This window comes from Tenrec ecaudatus, chromosome 15 (assembly GCF_050624435.1).
Source record: "Tenrec ecaudatus isolate mTenEca1 chromosome 15, mTenEca1.hap1, whole genome shotgun sequence".
NCBI lineage: Eukaryota > Metazoa > Chordata > Mammalia > Afrosoricida > Tenrecidae > Tenrec > Tenrec ecaudatus.
Genome location: NC_134544.1, coordinates 65,482,382 through 65,501,383, shown reverse-complemented (window position 1 = coordinate 65,501,383; position 19,002 = coordinate 65,482,382). Strand labels below are relative to the sequence as shown.

Sequence of the window (19,002 nt, the reverse complement as noted above, 5' to 3'; positions counted from 1 at the left end):
CTCCTCAGGGAAGTCTTGCAGAAAGTGAGCCTTGGCAGCTAAGCAGGGAACTGGCTAAGGCAGCTGCACCCTGGTCTGGCTATCGCAAACAAGGGACCGGAGAACTAGAAAGGCGAGGCTCACTGAGCCCTTCAAGTAACTCCACGTGTTTATCGGCCAGGTTGGCACAATAAACTAACTACCTCACTCGGCATCTCTGCGGTGTTGCTTAAAGAAGTGACCTGATACAATGGAGTCAACAGGTTATGCATTAAATTCTAAAGCAGAATGGCCTTGGCAAGCAAGTTACTAAAACTTTCTGAGTGTATTTCCTCATCAGTAATATAGCTATGACAATGATGATTAGGTATTCGAGGTAAGAGAAAGTTATTAGACAAAGCTGAAGTACATGAAGAAGACCCTAGTATTACAATTGGAGGAAGACTCATTAAAGATCTGTGATATAGGGATGACACAATTATGCTTGCTGAAAATGAAGATGACTTAAAGTACTTGCTAATGAAGATCAGACTTTGGTATGGATTATAACTGAACATAGAGAAATTATAAATCATCACTATTGACTCAATAAACAAGAAAATGATTAACGTAGTATATGGAGAAACTAGTGGGGTTGTCAAGGACTTAACTTTATTTGAAGGCATAATCAATGCCCATGGAAGTGGCATTCAAGAAATCAAATTATGGATTGCGTTGGGCAAATGTGTTACATACACAGACCTCTTTAGAATGTGGAAAAGTAAAGATGTCACTTTGAGGATTTTAGGAGCGGTGCCTGATATTTCCAGTCATTGCATATGAATGTGAAGTTTGAGAACTGATGTATTTGAATTATGGTGCTGGCAAAAAACATCGGAATTACCACGTGCTGACAGAAGAATACACAAATCTGTGTTGAAAGAAGTACGATCAGAATTCTCCTTAAAAGAGTGGATGATGAGACTGTGTCACGCATTTTGGTCCTGTTATCTAGAGGGACCAGTTCCTGGGGCAAGGTATACGTTCTCAGCAGAATGTCAGTCAAAAAAGAAGACCCTCAATGAGATAGGCTGACATAGTGGCTGTAACAAGGGGCTCAAACATAGTAACAAAGAGGGTGGAATAGGATGAGCAATGCTCCATTCTGTGGTGTTCAGATCATTAGTAGGAATTGGAACCACTGTGTTGGCATGATAACAAGTACCATTCTCCTCATCACCAAATGCCAGGAGCCATGAAAGGCTCCATGACATGCACACCCATTGCTCCTTATCAGAAACATTTCCATGATAACAGAAATTATTGCTATGTGCTTTGAAACTGAATAAATGATTTTTCTATTAGGCTCTTCATGTCAGGAAATGTATGATGTCTCATCTAAGTAATTCTACCTTACTAACTCTTATGAAGGGTTAAACAAGAAATCTAAACCAACCATGGACTAAAATACTTATTCTACACTTTTGAACACGTGGCTGGTATCCAGTGAGTAAAAAGACCAGCCTGAACCATATCTATTCTCCGTATTTGTATGTGATTAGTATTTGGAAAGTTCAAGTCAGCTAGAGTAGCTTTTCTGGCTAGTTGCCATGAACTTGCTCATTGAACATGATGAGCTGCACTATTTTAAGCTTGGATTTTTAAACACTATTTTTCATTTAATTTTCCTCTCTGTTGGGAGTATGTGTAAATACATACAAACCAATTCAGGAAAATAAAAGTACCTTATATTAAGCAGTGCACAGCACCGTAGCATTGCACCGTTAACCTCCAGGTTGGCATTTCAAAACCACAAGAGCTTCACAGGGGAAATAGGAGACTATCTGTTCTTGTACAGATCTACAGCCTTGGAGACGCCACACAGGATTTCTATGAGTTGAATCAATAAGAATAGGCATGGTCAAATAGTTATAGGACAAATCAATTAAAATATTCTTTTTTGATCTTGGGCTTCTACTCAAGCACTCCCTCAATGCATGAATACTTTCTTCAATTAAATTGGTACTCTATGATGCTCACCCTCCCGACACAACCGCTGAAGTCAAAGTGGGTGAACAAACAAATGTGGTGAAGAAAGCTGATGATGCCCAGCTATCAAAAGAGATAGTGTCTGGGGTCTTAAAGGCTTGAAGGTAAACAAGCGGCCATCTAGCTGAGAAGCAACAAAGCCCACATGGAAGAAGCACACCAGCCTGTGCAATCACGAGGTGTCAAAGGGATCAGGTATAAGGCATCATCAAGAAAAAAAAAAGTCTTAACATAGTGAATGAAAGGGGAAGTGCAGAGTGGAGATCCAAAGCCCATTTGTCGGCCACTGGAGATCCCCTCACAGAGGGGTTTAGGGGAGGAGATGAGTCAGTCAGGGTGCGATGTAGCACCGATGAAGAATACAGCTTTCCTCCAGCTCCTAAATGTTTCCTCCATGCCCCCACCCTACCCCAACTATCATGATCTGAATTCTACCTTGCAAGTCTGGATAGAGCAGAGGATGTACACTGGTGCAGACAGGAGCTGGAGGCACAGGGATTCCAGGGCGGATGATATCTTCAGGACCAGGGGTGTAAGGGGCGATACTGGGAAGGTAGAGGGAGGGTCAGTTGGAAAGAGGGAGCCAATTACAAGGATCTACATGTGACCTTCTCCCTGGGGGATGGACAACAGAAAAGTGGGTGAAGGGAGATGTTGGACAGGGCAAGATATGACAAAATAATAATTTATAAATTATCAAGGGCTCATGAGAGAGGAGGGAGAGGGGAGGCAGGGGAAAAAAAAAGAGGACCTGATGCCAAGGGCTTAAGTGGAGAGCAAATGCTTTGAAAATGATTAGGACAAAGAATGTACAGATGTGCTTTGCACAATTGATGTATGTATGGATTGTGATAAGTGTTGTATGAGTCCCTAATAAAATGTTTTAAAAAAAGAAAAAATGTTCCTTATTATTTTGTAAATTAACATATGTTGAGTTACTATACTGCCTACTGTGCTATCACTTCGGGAGTTCCTGGATAATGTGAACAGTTACCCTGCTCACCTACCAACCCAAGGAGGTTCCCAGAAGAAAGATGCAGTGATCTGCCCCCTGAAAGATCAGCCCTTGAAGGTCTTCTTGAACACAGTTCTATTCGGACACATATGGGATCATCATGAGCTGGAGTCAGCTTGATGGCAATTATGGATTTGGTATATCATCAGTTAATATATTGCCTGATGGATTATCAGCTAAACTATTGCCTACCTTTTATCAGTTAATATGTTGTTGTTAGTTGCAGTTGAGTTGGCTCTGAGTCATTGAGACCTCACGGACAACAGAACAAAACACGGTCTGGCCCTGTGCCATCCTCACAGTCTTTTATAAACTGCCAACTATAGGATGGAAACACCAGCTCTGGCAGGGCACGGCTGCTTTCCGATGACGCTGTCTGGGGAAGTGTTTGAGGCAGGTCCCATCTGAGTTAGGTGTGAAGGGACTTTGGCAAGTGGGATGGAGCTGGGAAACCACTCGGGGCAGAGGTTGCAGACTGCATCAAGGCCAGGAGAGAAGGGTCATTAAGTAGAGCACAGACTTGGCATGGAGGGTGGAAGAATCAGAGAGGAAATAGAGATGACTCTCAGTCACAAAGGGCAAGGAGACCATGCTATGGTGATTTTTTGACTGATAATCAAAGAATGCACAGCAGATCTCTGAGTATAAATCAAATTGGATACATCTATGTTTCATAAAGAATACTGGGGAGATCCAGAAGGACAGGTGTGAAGGGGAGAGATGACATGTAGGGTCTCTTACTGTGGTGCAAGTAAGAAAAAGAGCCATGTAGTGGGACAGGAAGAGGGAAAGTATGAGAACACCCAAACCAACCCACTGCTCTTAGATTGATTCTGACTCACAGAGACTCCTAAGACTGCACCGCAGTGTTTCCAAGACTCTAAGGGCCAGCAGACTGCCACAGTTGGGGGTTCCAGACTTCAGACTTTTTGGCTAGCAGCTGCGTACTTAGCCACTGCACCACCATGGTTCCTGATTGAAATTCAGTGGTTAGAAAAATAGTCAGGCCTTGTTTTTGGCTGATGCTGAGGGTAGAAAAAAAGGGACAATGAGAATTTTGAAATTGAGTTTGGTCTAGTTAGCAATGTGAAACCATTCATCTAATCACAAACATGGTTGACAGCAGACATAGGTCAGCAAGGCTGAAGTTATAGCATGTGTCTGTAATGGATTGCAATGACGACTGAACAACTCTTCTTGATGTGATTGAAATATTGAATTTTATGATATTTGAATTATATGCCAATAAAACTGTTTAAAAAAGATAAAGCATGTTTACAGTTTCTTATGGGCCAGATTCTCCACTAACATTTGTGGATAAATTCTGCTCAATGTCTTTTAGATAAAGAAAACTATAAACCAATTTGAAATGGGAACCAGCTAGCATCACACACACTATAGAACCTCCCCTGCCATGAATTATTGTCACAGGGCAAAAGAAACCTGCACAAAAAGCCAGTGATGACTGAAAGAAAGTCTTGGTAGCCAGCAAGAAAAATAGAACAAGTAAAACAGCTACTTTAGCACTTAACAGTTCAAAAGAACCAAAGAGGTGTTTTCAATAAAAGCAACTCTTTTGTAAACATGCAGAAGCTTATCTACCCCAATCTTCATAAACACATACACAGTCCACTCACTGCAAACAGCTTGAAGGAGTCTCAAAATTCTGGATAGGAATTTTTAATCATTTCCTTATGGACCTCGATCACCATCATCATTGTGATAGGGAAGTTTATTGTGCCAACATGGCCAATGAACACATGTGGGATTAGCTGAATGGAAGAGAGATAAATTTCTCCGTGAGCCTCACCTTTTTTGTCTCTTGCTCTTTTATAATCGGACCAGTGTGTGGCTGCCTTGCTTGTTCTGTGCCTCCATTTGCAAGCTACACTACCTGTGGGACACCTAACCTGCGGACTGTGTCGCTGTAGTTTGAGGTTCCTTCAAGACCTGCTTTGCCACACCATTGGAATTTACATCTCTTGAGCTGGGGACTGTGGACCCTGTCATCTGGCTGGCTGTTGGTGACCTGCCTTGCTGTTGCTGCCTGTTCCCGGGTGGCCTGAATTGCTCTACAAGGACTACTCGGCGGCCCTCAAGACTTGAAGGACTGCCAGTGCTGTCTCACAGAAGTGAGCTGCACTAAGCCATTTGTACTACTTTATAGATTAATTGTTTATTTCTTATGTTATCTATCTATCTAAATATACATAAAATTATCAGTGTTCTGGTTTTGTTTCTCTAGAGAACCTGTCTAATGTAACCATAATAAACAAAAGAGAAAACAACAACAATAAAACACATCAGAAATCACTTGGCTGCTATAGTCATTGTGGTCGCAGCTGTTGTGATTCTTAATGAGTTTCCAGGGCTTGCCAATGCCACCCACCCTCCACCAAACTCCCTGTCCTTATTTTTAAATGGCTTTGTTTTGTTTTCTATCCTGTGGGAAAGAAAACAACCTGCACTGATTGTGGCAATTGATTACCTCAGCTGGTGCCTCAGAATATGAAATAGGAGCTGAAAAGCCCATCTTAGAGGGGAGAGGGTGTCATAGGGTGGGAAGGGGTACTCCCTGCCTGGCCAGCACACAGAATCCTGAACCGGCTGGGCTCTTTTAGCTATGCCACACTAAGTACCTGTCATTCCACCTTCCATTGTCCCTGTATTCAAAAACCAACAGAGGAAAGCTACGCATACTAACAGGATGCTATGAAAAATTCTGAGTCTCCAACAGTTCCAGGGGGACATAGAAGAGGGGGAGGTGGGGGGGGGGAATGGAAGTGGTGTTAACAAACCCAGGGACAAGGGAAGAACAAGTGATCCAAATTGGTGGTGAGGAGGGTGTGGGAGGCCTAGTAGGGCATGATCAAGGGTAATGTAACAAAGAGGAATTGCTAAAACCCTGATGGGGACTGAGCATGATAGTGGGACAGGAGGAAAGTCAAGGGAAATAGAGGAAAGAGCTGGGAGGCAAAGGGCATTTATAGAGGTCTAGATAAAGACATGTACATATGTAAATATATTTATATATGAGGATGGGGAAATAGATCTATGTGCCTATATTTATAGGGTAGCAGAAGGACACTGGGCCTCCACTCAAGTAATCTCTCAACACAAGAATACTTTCTTCTATTAAATTGGCATTCTGGGATGCTCACCTTCCTGAAACCGCTGAAGACAAAGCAGGAGCATAAACAAATATAGTGAAGAAAGCTGATGGTGCCCGGCTATCAAAAGATATAGCGTTTGGGGTCGGCTTGAAGGTAACCAAGAGGCCATCTAGCTCAGAAGCAACAAAGCCCACATGGAAGAAGCACATCAGCCCGTGTGATGACGAGGTGCCGAAGGAATGAGTTATCAGGCATCATCAGTACAAAAAATCTTACCATAGTGAATGAGGTGGGGAGTGCGGACTGGAGACCCACAGCCCATTTGTAGCCTACTGGACATCCCCTTGCAGAGGAGTCTCGGGGAGGAGACGAGCCAGAGAGGGTGCAATGTAGCAACGATGAAAAATACAACTTTCCTCTAGTTCCTAAATGCTTCCTCCTCCCCCCACTATCATGATCCCGATTCTACCTTGCAAGTCTGGCTAGACCAGAGGATGGACCCTGGTACGGATGGGAACCAGAAACACAGGGAATCCAGGGCGAATGAACCCCTCAGGACCAGTGGTGTGAGTGGCGATACTGGGAGGGAACAGAGAGGGTAGGTTGGAAAGGGGGAACTGATTTCCAGGATGTACATGTGACCTCCTCCCTGGGGGATGGACAACAGAAAAGTGGGTGCAGGGTGATGGGGGACAGAGCAAGATATGACAAAATAATAATTTATAAATTATCAAGGGTTCATGAGGGAGTGGGGAGCAAGGAGGGAGGGAGAGAAATGAGGAACTGCTGCCAGGGGCTTCAGTGGAGAGCAAATGTTTTGAGAATGATGAGGGCAACAAATGTACAAATGTGCTTTACACAATTGATGTATGTATGGATTGTGATAAGAGTTTATGAGCCCCTAATAAAGTGATTTAAAAACAAAACAAAAAATCTGAGTCTCAATGATGCAGCTAACAATTTGGTTGTGAGTTCAAACTCACTCCGAGGAATCTTGGAAGAAAGGCCTGGATGGTGATCTGCTTCAAAAGATTATAACCACTGGAAACCTTGTGCAGCACAGTCCTGCTGTGCAGCAAATGGGATCACCCTAAGTTGGAATGGACCTGATGGTGACTGGGTTTTCTGCGCGATTCTGGCAAATCTTCTAGAAGTGCATGTCTGCTCCATAGCCCTCTGTCCACTCCGCCCACCCCCACCCTGGCAGGAGGAGATGGGCCATTGGGCTCACTCGCTTAGCTCTGCTTCATAGATGCTGCTGAGTACTTTAAGGACCCACTGTCTGAGCACGAAAGAGGGGGTACTGTAACTGAACTCGACAGAGGAAGGGGTTTGGAGGCCATACTGACTACTCTGAGATAAGGGAAAAACAAAAGCCAGTCAGACTTTGGAAGGCAGTTGAGGCATTTTAATGATAGTTCCTTTGCAATTTGCCAAAACTTTGTTAACACAGACCAACGTATGCACAACATGACACTGTGTGTGCACCTAGCACAATCAGCTATTTTACCTAGAAGGAAAGGGGAAAGATATACACAACGAATTGCATTTTTAAAATACCTAAAAGGAGAAGATGTTTTAAAAATATAGAGTCCTCAAAATATTTTTTCTAGTTTGTATGTAATCCTAAATTTTGGGGTATAATCTATTCAATTATCCAGCTAAAATACAGCAGATGATTAAAAAAACATGTTCAATTACAAGATTAATCACCAGTGTTATGTCCTTAAGGAACGCATAGGAGAAAATAAGTGGGATAAAAATGATGGTTCTTTACAATAGTTACATACATATGCACAAAATACTGATACTTCAATAGATACATGCACTTGGACATGGACTTCTTCCTGGAGAAGGACATTGGGCTTGGTCAGGTGGAGGGCAGTGACCACGAGGAAGGCCCTGGATGAGACAGACTGACCCAGTGGCTGCAGCACTGGGCTCAAACCGGCGACCAGTGTGAAGACGGTGCAGGCCCGGCGGTGCGTCCTTCGATTTCATGGGGTCGCTATGAATCAGAACCAACCTACATGCTTACTGAATGTTACTTCAAAGTCACCACTATCCCGTCTATCCTAACTTACAGTGACGCTGCAGATCAGAGTAGAACTGCCACTGTGGATTTCCGAGATTATCATTTTTTATGGGAGAAAAAGCCTCATCTTTTTCCCTTGGAGAGACTGGTGGTTTCGAACTGCTGACCTTAAGGTAAGTAGCCCAATGAGTAATCAATCCACTATGCCACCAGGGCTCCTAAGAAAATGCTACCTAGGTTTATGAAAAGTTTCAACTTTAGTAATTGAAAATGAATTTTTGTGACCTTGAGTACTTTTGATTACTAGCTATCGAAGCAATACAATCTGTATCTTAAAAGATAATCTATTTGGGATTAGTTTTAAATTGCTGTCCTCCTTTCTCTTAATTTTACAACTAGAGAAAAACTCATTCTTTCTGAATCCCATGGCTGTTTTTCTACTCAAAGTTCATATCTTTCTGTTTGGAACCCCAAGGGGACTTACAGTCAGTTCAAATCTCTAGGACTAAAGAAGGCACTCTGGGGACAGAGAGGCAGAGAAATTCAGCCTCGAGCCTTCAGGGTCACCATGGTGCTGTGACCACATGCCCCATCTTGATCCCTGACATGCTATTTTAAAGCGGGGAAGCAATGAGAACGGAAGGGAGGTGGAGTACCATCTCATCTCCCTGTATGATAGCAAGTGATAGAAGTGTGAAGCCCACGGGGGCAAGATGGCACAGTCTGTCTGCTCTAGCTCATGCAAACGCAGTTTCTCTCGAGGGTTTAACACAGATTTTGCTTTGCTTGTTGAGAAAAAGAATTGAGCTCCTCATTTTACAGCAACATAAACAAATCTGCCCTTTCCACTTGGTCTTTCTCTTGAGATACCACAACTCCTCTCTGCAGACAAGATGCCATTTTCTGTCCAATTCAGCATGTTTACTTTTTTATTGTGATTCATGTCTGAGCTTCTTTTGAATCAAATTATTGTATTTCCCTGGTGAGATATGCAATATGACTATCTTGTTAGAACAAAATCAAATAAAAAATTTGCCCTGAATACTATTCGGGCTCATTTTCACCACATGCCTGTTCCTTTTGTTAGGATACCGTCTGTTGCTACCTGATCAGGGACAAATCCTTCCAATGCTCAGGGGCTACTTGCAAACATTTCTGCTTTGCAAATGATAAAGACTGGAATGAAATGATGTCAATGGAAGGGCAATCACTATTTTAAAAATATTTTACAGCTAGGATGACTAGTTTTCCCCTAAACACAGAGACTGAAGGAAAACCAACAGACTGTCTTGATGATTGTTTTGTGTGAATCCTAGCAACAAATACAGCCATTCACAGTATGAATGCTTCAGCATTCAAGTCATTCATACAGTGAACAATATTTTTTTAAGATCATTTTATTGGGGTCTCACAGTTCTTCCTCCCCTCCTATCCCCACCTTCCCCCTACTCTCCTGGTATTGCTACTAAACCTATAAATATACATACATAGATCTATTTCCCCATCATCATATATAAATATATTTACATAGGTACATGCCTTTATTTAGACCTCTATAAATGCCCTTTGCCTCCTAGTTCATTCCTCTATTTCCTTTTACTTTTCTCTTGTCCCATGATCATGCTCAGCCTTCATTTGGGTTTCAGTACTTCCTCTCAATTACATTACCCTTGATCAAGCCCTACCAAGCCTCCTATACCCTCCTCCCAATGTATTTTAGATCACTTATTGTTCCCTTGTCCCTGGGGTTAACACCCACTTCCTTTCTCCTGCCTCCCCCTCTCCCACATCCCCCCTGGAACCATCAGTCCCATTGTTTTCTCCTCCAGATTATTCATCCCACCTATTTTATCTAGATAGACCTGCAGAGATAATATGCACAAGAAACAAGACAGAGCTAAACAAAGCAACAAAAGAAAAAACCCACCAACAACAAAAAAAGAGAGAAACCTGTAAATAGTTCAAGGTCTGTTTGTTGACCTTTAGGAGTGATGAATGCAACATACCCGAAGGAAGCAGGAAACCAAAAGAGAGGTCTGAGGGGCTGGCCCCAATCCCAACTACATGATCAGCACCCACCTTAACACAGAAGAATTCACTTCAGAATACAGCAGTGAAGCTACAGCTCAGGGAGTGGGAAATGTCTGATCAGAGCACACAGGAGCAAATGAAGGGAGAAGAAGGGCGAGTGGAACATATCCTGGCGCACCAAGCACTGAGGACGATATTCACACTCATAACAGCCAAAGCACAGAGGACAGTAGGGCTAGCACCACTATGAGACTCAGTGTCCCACACTGGCCCACAGGGCTTCGGGGAGCAACAGTGGAGGCAGAGTGTGGGAATTGAGCCCGATTTGACCCCACCACACTGAGGTGAAACACTAAGGGTGTGCAACAGAACAGCAAGGGGAACAAAACAACGAAGTCCCCAGGGAATACCAAAATTAGACTTTGTATTTCGATATAAATATAGGTACATAGGGCCAATACCCACATATGTACACACCTATGTTTATACCTCTATCCCTCGCTTTGCTCGCTAGATCTGTCCTGTTTCTTTTTTATCTTCCTCCTTTCCCTTCATCACACTGCCTCTTAATAATTCCTCTCAGCTCGATTGCTGTTGCTCCAACACCTGCTGGATCTCCTGTCTTCCTCGGTGTCGATTTTTGTCCCTCCTTGTCAATTTTTGTCCTTTGTTGTCCCTAGCTGTTCCAGCACTGTCGGCAAACATGTTTTGAAGCCAATCATTCCACAGCACTTTTGAATAGAGATGATGGTTATTGTTACGTGCCATCAGAGGATCCTAAGCCACGGCAAATCCATATGCACTGCTCCATAGTGCTTCCCCAGGTGAGGCCTTGCAGAAATAGCCTGGGAGGCCTCTTTTCTGAGGTTCCTCTCATAAAGTAATATGATTCATATTACACATTTTGAGTAAATACAATTTCCTTCTCCCTTTTCCAGTTTTTGGTATTATTGATGACATTGCAAATAATTCTTGTGTGCCTCCTACATATGAAGTTTAAAAGTTGAGCTCTTTATTTTTAATATATCTCTATCTTAAAACAAGAATGGCACTCATCTTATCCGAGTCATTCCTTTCTTCCCACTGCATTCCGGCTGAAGCCTGGATTTCTTGGTGTGACAAGCAATGGCCTTTGTAGCCTGAGCTCTGACCACCAATCCTGATGATTCAGCTGTAGAGAACTATGACTACTATTCCCAATGGAATCCATCCCCTCATTGGTTTTTTTTGGGGGGGGGTGGTATATTTAGCATTCTACCTGAAATTGACTCTGCCAGCCTTTTTCAGGCCAATTCCCTCATCTCTTCAGGAAATGGCTTTCTTGCCCATCCATACACCTTAGGCTGGTTACCAGGTGGGCCTTGGTCACCTTTAGAGCAGTCACACGTCTGTCTCTGGTGTTCACCAGGCATTCTGATATTTACACTTATCTGCTTCCTACAGTGTGGGCCTCCTGAGGAATGATGTACATCATCTCTTCTGCATCCATCCCCACATGGAGTGTAGAGCCAGATTCATCAAGTATGTAATAGATCTGTTTTAAAATATCCTGGAATCTGTAAGGATATTATTTCTTAAGATTTTCCTAACATGTAAAAATACTATTTTAGAAATAAATATTATAACAAGTATTTAAACAGGCATATATGCCCCCCACAATATTATTCTTAATTTATGAACGAGACTACTTATTTTTAAATTTATGTACGATGAGAACTATCTTAGTTATCATTACTGCTGTTATGGTAGCCATCAAGCCAGTTCTGACTCAGCGACCCCACAGGAGAGAGTAGAAATTGTCTTCATCTGGTTTCCTGAGCTGGAATCTTGACTGGAGAAGATTTTCAGATTTTTGCTCCATGTAGATAAGCTAGAGGGTTCAAACTGCTGGCCTCTCAGTTTGTGGCTGAGTATCACTGCCCTACCAACTCTCCTGATTTACCTAGGCTGCTATAATAGAAACACCACAAGCATGTGACTTTAAGAACATTAAAAAATTAAAAAATCAATTTATCACAGTTCTGGTGGGGTTAAGAAGTCCACTGAGTCTTGCCCACATTAGTTCTTTTTAAGAATCTCTGTTGGAGTTTATGACATCTGCCAGTGATCCATGGAAATCTTTGTTCCCTGACATCTGTCTTCCCCTGTGTGACTCTTCATCTATTGTGCTCTTTTTATTATGCAGAAGTAATTCGAATTAGGATCCACTTAGGCTTAGGACCCAGGACTAATGAAATGAGTAAAGAAAAGGAAAACGACTTTTTCCAAATCGGAGCCTGTCTAAAATTAGGTACAGGTGTGAGGATCTGAACCCATCTATTAAGGCAGGGGTGGGTAATAATTCAACCCACCATTGCTCTGTGAAGTTTGCCATACTGAGGTAGCTTGCGTGTTACTGTGATGCTGGAAGCTATGTCATCCGTATTTCAAACACCAGCAGGGCCATCTCTGGTGCACAGATTTCAACAGAACTTCCAGATGAAGGGAGACTAGGAAGAAAGACTAGGTGATTTACGTCTCCTTAAAATGGCCAGGGAAAACCCTTTATATAATATCAGATGTGACTGAAGAACAGCTGTCTTTTCAAAGTAAATTCTATCTTAATGACAGGTGGAATAAAACCTTCAGGACTTTCATTTGCCGGCATGGCATAGCTCAAAATGAGAAGAAATGGCTAGAAATATCAATTAGTCATTGGAATGTGGACTATATAAAGTGTGACTATAGGAAAATTAGAAGTCATTAAAAATAAAATAGAACATATAAGATCACCTGTCTAAGCATTAGTGAGCTGAAATGGACTGGTATTGCCATTGGAATGTAACCATCACATGGGATGACAAATTAAGAGGCATGCCATCACATTCATTGACATAAAGAACATTTTAAGATCTATCCTGACACAAGTATCAATAACCTCCACATGGCCACAAAGAAAACCAGTTGATATGACTGTAATTTAAATTTACACACCGTCCACTAGTGCCAAAGATGAAGAAACTGAATATTTCTACCAACTTCTGCAGTCTCAAATCAATTCAACATACGATCAAGAGACAATTATTGGTAACAAGAATGCAGAAGTTTAAAACAAAGAGAAAGGATTTAGTTGGAAAACTGAGTCTTAGTGATGGAAACAATACCAAAGATGGCGTGATAGAATTTTGCAAGAACAACAACTTCGTCATGTAAAGCAAACTTTTTCCACAACAGGAACAGCGGCCATAAGAGTGGATCATGCTGGGTGAAATACACACAAGTCAAGTGGACTGCTCTCATGGAAGGAAGCAGAGAAGCTTAATATCACTCAGAACAAAGTCAGGGGCCATTGGTGGAAGAGACTATGAATTACTCCTATACAAGTTGAAGTTAAAGCTGAACAAAAACAAGTCCATGAGAGCCAAACATACCACCTCAATGTAGAAACCTTGAGAAAACAGATTTGAAGTCTCCTCTGTCAAAGTGGTTTTTAACATGTACATACAAAGAGGGTGATACATGGCTTATGGGTGCTAGGCAGGCTCTCTACCTCATTGCATGGGAGATTGGATTAGAAGATTAAGTGACCTGAGAGCAGAAGCCTGCCTTTGTCTTGATGCTTATCCTTATAGTAGAGGGCTCATGAAATAGTTGCCCTTTTATGATTGACTAATCATTTTAGTCAGCATAATGGTTTCCAGGCCACTCCATGTCATGAGGTGTGCGATGGCTTCAATGGAGTTTTACAGGGATGCATAGTACTTCCTTGTGTGAATGTACCAGGATTTCATTACCCACTCTTCTGTGGATGGGCATTTGGGCCGCTTCCAGCTTCTTGCTATCGTGAAATGTGCTGCAGTGAACATGGTAGAGCCTATGTCTGATTGCGTTCCATCTCTTATTTCTCTGGGGTTTATGCACAAATACATATGCAACTTTGGTCATCTGGGTCATGTGGTATTTCTATTATCAGTTGTTTGGGTCTCTGGTTATCACTTTATACAATGTTTGTACATATTTACAAGCCTTCCATCAGTGTAAACGTATTTCAATCTCTCTACACCCTTTCCGGCTTCTGTTCTGCTCTGGTTTTTAAAACTGGGATACTGGTGTGGGCATGAAGTTGCTTTGATTTGCATCTCCTGGGTGGCTAGTGACTGGGAGCATTTCCTCAGGTCTTGAATCTTCACATGTTTCCGATGAAAGACTTGGCAATAGATCTACTTCCAAAAGGTCACAGCCTTGAAAACTCCATGGAGCCCAGTTCTACTCTGTTACACATGAGGCTTCTGTAAATCCATATAGCTTTGACAACAATTGGTTTGGTTGTTGGTTAGAAAAAGTTTTCAATATTTCTGAGTTTTTATTTTATATTTCTCCTAATAGCATTCTCCTGTGTGTTCCTGCTTCCCTCTCTAGTATAATTTCTTCATTTTCCCCTCCCCCTAGCCTTGGTGGTGCTGTATATTAGGCAGTGGGCTTTGAACTCTAACACCAGTGGTTCAAACCCCCCAGCCATTACACAGGTAAAGGGTGAGGCTGTTTGCTCCCCTGAAGATTTCATTTCAGAAACCCTGGACAGTGCTGTTACAAGTTGGAAATGCCCCAATGGTAACGGGTTTTTAAAATTGTTATACCTTCTCTTTTTAAACCATTCGTGTTTTTAGTTCTTATTTTGAAGCAGTACTTTGATCCGCTCATATTTAGGATGAGAAATGTATTTTTGAAGTGTAATTAGTTAATACATTTTTATTTCACAGTTTAACAGCTTTTAATGATGTATCAGCTTTAATCTGCTCAAAATGAGTATAAATTGCTGTAGTTTGTACTTATAAATTATATTTATGCAGAAGATCTCAGTGGAAAATAATTTTGCCTACTTTAAAATAGTATATTATATGAAATTCTAAAGTGGATATTTTAATATTGTTCATGAAAAATTGGACCCATTGTGAGTTGTTATTTGATCCTGGAACCAATCTCTCTGACATTCACATCTTTAATAAACAGTTAAGTAATATCTACATTAATAGTATTAGATGGAACTAAGACATCATCCCTATTCACTTGCTTTATATTTCCTCAACAACCTAATCTTCCTTTCATAGGATATTAATGCTTTTGGAAATCTTCCTCTTAATCATATTAACTCCTAACCTATCATTTGAAAGCACATGAGGAAATATGCAAAGTCAGTCAATTTCATTGAGATATTTGTTGAATCACTAAAAGTAAATCTACGTGTTTTAAGGTTGCTAATACAGAACTTCAGCTGAAAATGTTTTTGGATTAACACCCAAAACTATGGTTTGCTTTGGTTTCCTTGACCTTATAAAGTGCAGAGCTGAGCTGTGATATCCGCAATACACTGAGACGCCCGGGCTAGCAGGCAAGTGTGTGTCTGCTTTTCTGTGTTGCACAATAAAGATGGGTTTTCAGAGGAGGGGCAGGGAGACGTGGTCCACACTGCAATGTGCGGTGCTGATTGATGAAATGGGTCTCTGGTGACGAAGCGGAATGAGAGCGTTAAACCCAAGGCAGCACCGTATCTGGGGCATCAAAGGAGGGCTCCGACTCTCCCCCAGAGAGGAGAAAGAAATAGAGCTTGAAACTCACAGGGGTGGTGGGAACTGACTTTAAGAATACTTTAATTCTAGAAGTTTCCCAACAAAGGCACAGGTTCAGTAGGTACAGGGCCACAAACACATTCTAAGATTTATAAAGCCACATATCTACATAATCCCATTTCATTCTGTGCACAAGCATGGTACCAGATCTTCATCAATATCTGAGAACTAATTTTCATGCAGTATACAAAGAAATCCAGCCACCTCTATCTGGCACGACAGGCACACTCATTCTCCAAGATCCGCAACATACACATCAGTGACGGTGTGCTATTTGAACCAGACAGCTTCTCTTAATTCTCTACCATTCCTGAGTGATTTTTCAACCAAGTTAGTTAATGACAGAGGCCGTGAAAAAGGTGAAACCTCCCTTTTTATAGAGCAAGATGATGTCACTATTCTCAGAAGTGTCCCTGAAAGTTGCCCACACAGAGCACCGGGCAGTACAATGTCCGTTGGACTGGCAGGACAGTAACAGCTGTTAGAGACACAGCTAGCCACACGACACCATTTAACCATCACCGCGTGACATCACATGGCCTATACTTTTATAAGCATACAATTTCTTCTTGAAAAATGATTGAGTTTACTGCCATGCTTAAGGATAAGAAAAGCCAAAGAAGATAGTTCAGAACAAAGAAGAGAGCCTGGAAGGCCCAGATTTCACGCCCCATTTCTGGGAATAAAGCAGAAAGCCCAGTTCATATTCTGTTTCCATTGATATCCTGAGTACCACCACACAGAAATGGGTCCCCGAGCGAGGAAGCCTCATTGTGCTCACCTCGTATTCCTCCTTGAAGCCATAGCCTTCTGCACACTTCATCTGGGTGATGTGCTGCAGCAGGTCTGCCACGCGGATGGCCGGGTGCAGCTGCCCCGTCTGATAGGGCACGTCGGTGGGCTCGCGCTTCTTGTAAGTGTGTGACTGCACCACGCTGCTGGTGTCGCTGGCCATCGTGTGGGTTTCATCTGAGAAAAGAGGGTTAGACAGTGAGACTGAATCAAGGGGATCCGAGCCATTCGCTGACCATGCTAAGACACTGCCTACTGCTGGTGGGATCACTCAACTACGCTGCAATCTCCTAATTTAGGATGGCTTGGCCAAAAAGAAAAGTTAAATATCTGGAAATTTCAATGGGACTAGCAATACTGACTGGGATGAGGCAGAAGTCTTTGTTTTCACAAAGCATCCAAATGATACATTGCTTCCCCAAAGTGGATCGAGACAAACCCAACAGTCTCTGCTGCTAAAGTTTATAGAAGTTTCCGTCCGAAACTTCATCAAGGCCTGGTAGACAACCAGTCTTGTGTTCTTCCAAAGATCAGTTAATCCTCTTGTAAGATGAAGTAAATAAACTCTGTACAAATGACCTGTGAGCAAAATAAAAGTGCACAAGATGGTTTGGCTTGTAGAGCCAGCAATGACAATGGACTTAATACATGAACCAAAGCAAAGCGTGGAAAGAAAAGGCGATCTGGCCGGGGAGAGCGTTTGGATGAGTAGTCACTTTGCATGCTCTGGCATTCTAAAGCTCAACATAATACTGTGGACTCATACACCACGAAAGTGAATGTTCTGATCGCTAGCATGCAGGCCGACACGCAACCGAACCAGCTGGCTGTGTCAGAATCTACAGGTCAAACACACACTCCCACTCCCTCCATACCTCTCCAATGGGCAAATGGGGAACTTACCATTTATTGGCACTTTTAAGAAGATACATATCAGGAGAAAAAAAAGGAGGAGAAAAAGGAAACAGGGAATAAGCAATAGCACTGTGTGAACACTTACAGGTAATTTTTATTTTGTACTTTAATTTTACAGTTAAGTTTTCTATTTACAGGTGGTCAGAGGGCAAAGCTTCCTCTCTCTCATCATATTAGGATGGAGGTGGTTAAGCATTTGATAATGAAAAGGAGGTTAAGATAGTATAACAATTGCTTTTTATCCCCCATGAACCAAGTAATAACTAAATGAGTCTTATTTGTATTCAACACATTTTCTCATTTAAATTTTCTGAACAAGTCAACCAAATTGTACAACAAAATTAATATGAAAATTTGGTCAAATAAGCCTAAAGAGGCTATATTTTAATGGACTACTAATAAATTAGATTAATGAGCTGTAGAAATTGTAGCTATTAAAACAGTCTTATGCAGGAAAGTGTTATTAGAGTCAGAATTCCACATTCTACAGGTTAACTCATTATAATGCTGAATCCCTTTAGCCATTCTATAATTGAAGGTGAATATTATGAAAATATAATGCTAAGTCACTTGAAATGAGAATAGTTATCATATCAGACTTGATTTTAGGTATGAGGAACTCAAATATATAAGAAAATAAATGTTCATATATATATATATATAAATATATATATTACAATCACCAGATTGTTTATCAATGGGAATTCAGCTATGGTCACTGTTCTTTACTACGCTTAGCTCCAAGGGACATTTAGCTCATGGGTCCTGGGCTAGCGGGGCCTGGTTTTGAGCCCCTACTTCTATCTGCATCGCAAAGCACCTGGGATGCATGGCATGAGGGTGGCACACAAGTGTGTAGCTGTGTGGCTGTAGCTGAAATGGCACCTGGATCGCTACAAGGTGGCTAACGACACAAAGACAAAATAAAAGAGGGCGTGGTAAGTTGAGTTTATGATTTTTTTCCCATTTGGATTTGCTTTGACACCTAGCAATTCGTAGGTTCCCCTTGGAATGGTCACAAATAAACCTGGACATTTTTCACATCAGATTATCCCACTGGCAATAGACAAGTAAATACACTGGGACGCAGGTCCCTGCCGATGTTCTGAGTCTGGGGAGCTTTTAGCTACTCCAGCAGGAAGGTCTGGTCTTTATACTAAAATAAACGGAACATTAATTAGTTTCCCTTCTGTGCCTCTCTCATTCTCTCAGTTTTTTGCCTTTTGGGATGAACATAATCAATACGCCCTGCATTGTGACTGACCTGCTCAACTTCTCCTTAAAGACGTGGGCTTCCCATGTATAGACCAGCATTTAACAATTCTTTCGTCCCCGAACTAGCGGTTCTCAGAAGTTAACATGTGCAAAGCTGAAACCACTGGCAGTGCTGCGTGTAATCACTCCTCACACTCTTAGGGCATTTTGGCCTCATCACCAGTGTGGAACATACAGGGAAGCGCTGACAAACTACCGCGTCTCTCTAAGAAA

The 19,002-nt window shown here is 41.9% G+C and overlaps 1 protein-coding gene across 7 annotated transcripts in view; it reads right to left on the bottom strand.

The window, feature by feature from the left end:
• Nucleotides 1–19,002, bottom strand: part of PTPRM (protein tyrosine phosphatase receptor type M) — a 901,381-nt gene that overhangs the window by 160,246 nt on the left and 722,133 nt on the right. For all 7 annotated transcript variants that reach the window (XM_075533118.1, XM_075533119.1, XM_075533122.1 and 4 more), the window contains one exon: nucleotides 16,589–16,776. In XM_075533118.1, the coding sequence (XP_075389233.1) occupies nucleotides 16,589–16,776 (188 nt within the window). The remainder of the gene's footprint in view (nucleotides 1–16,588; nucleotides 16,777–19,002) is intronic.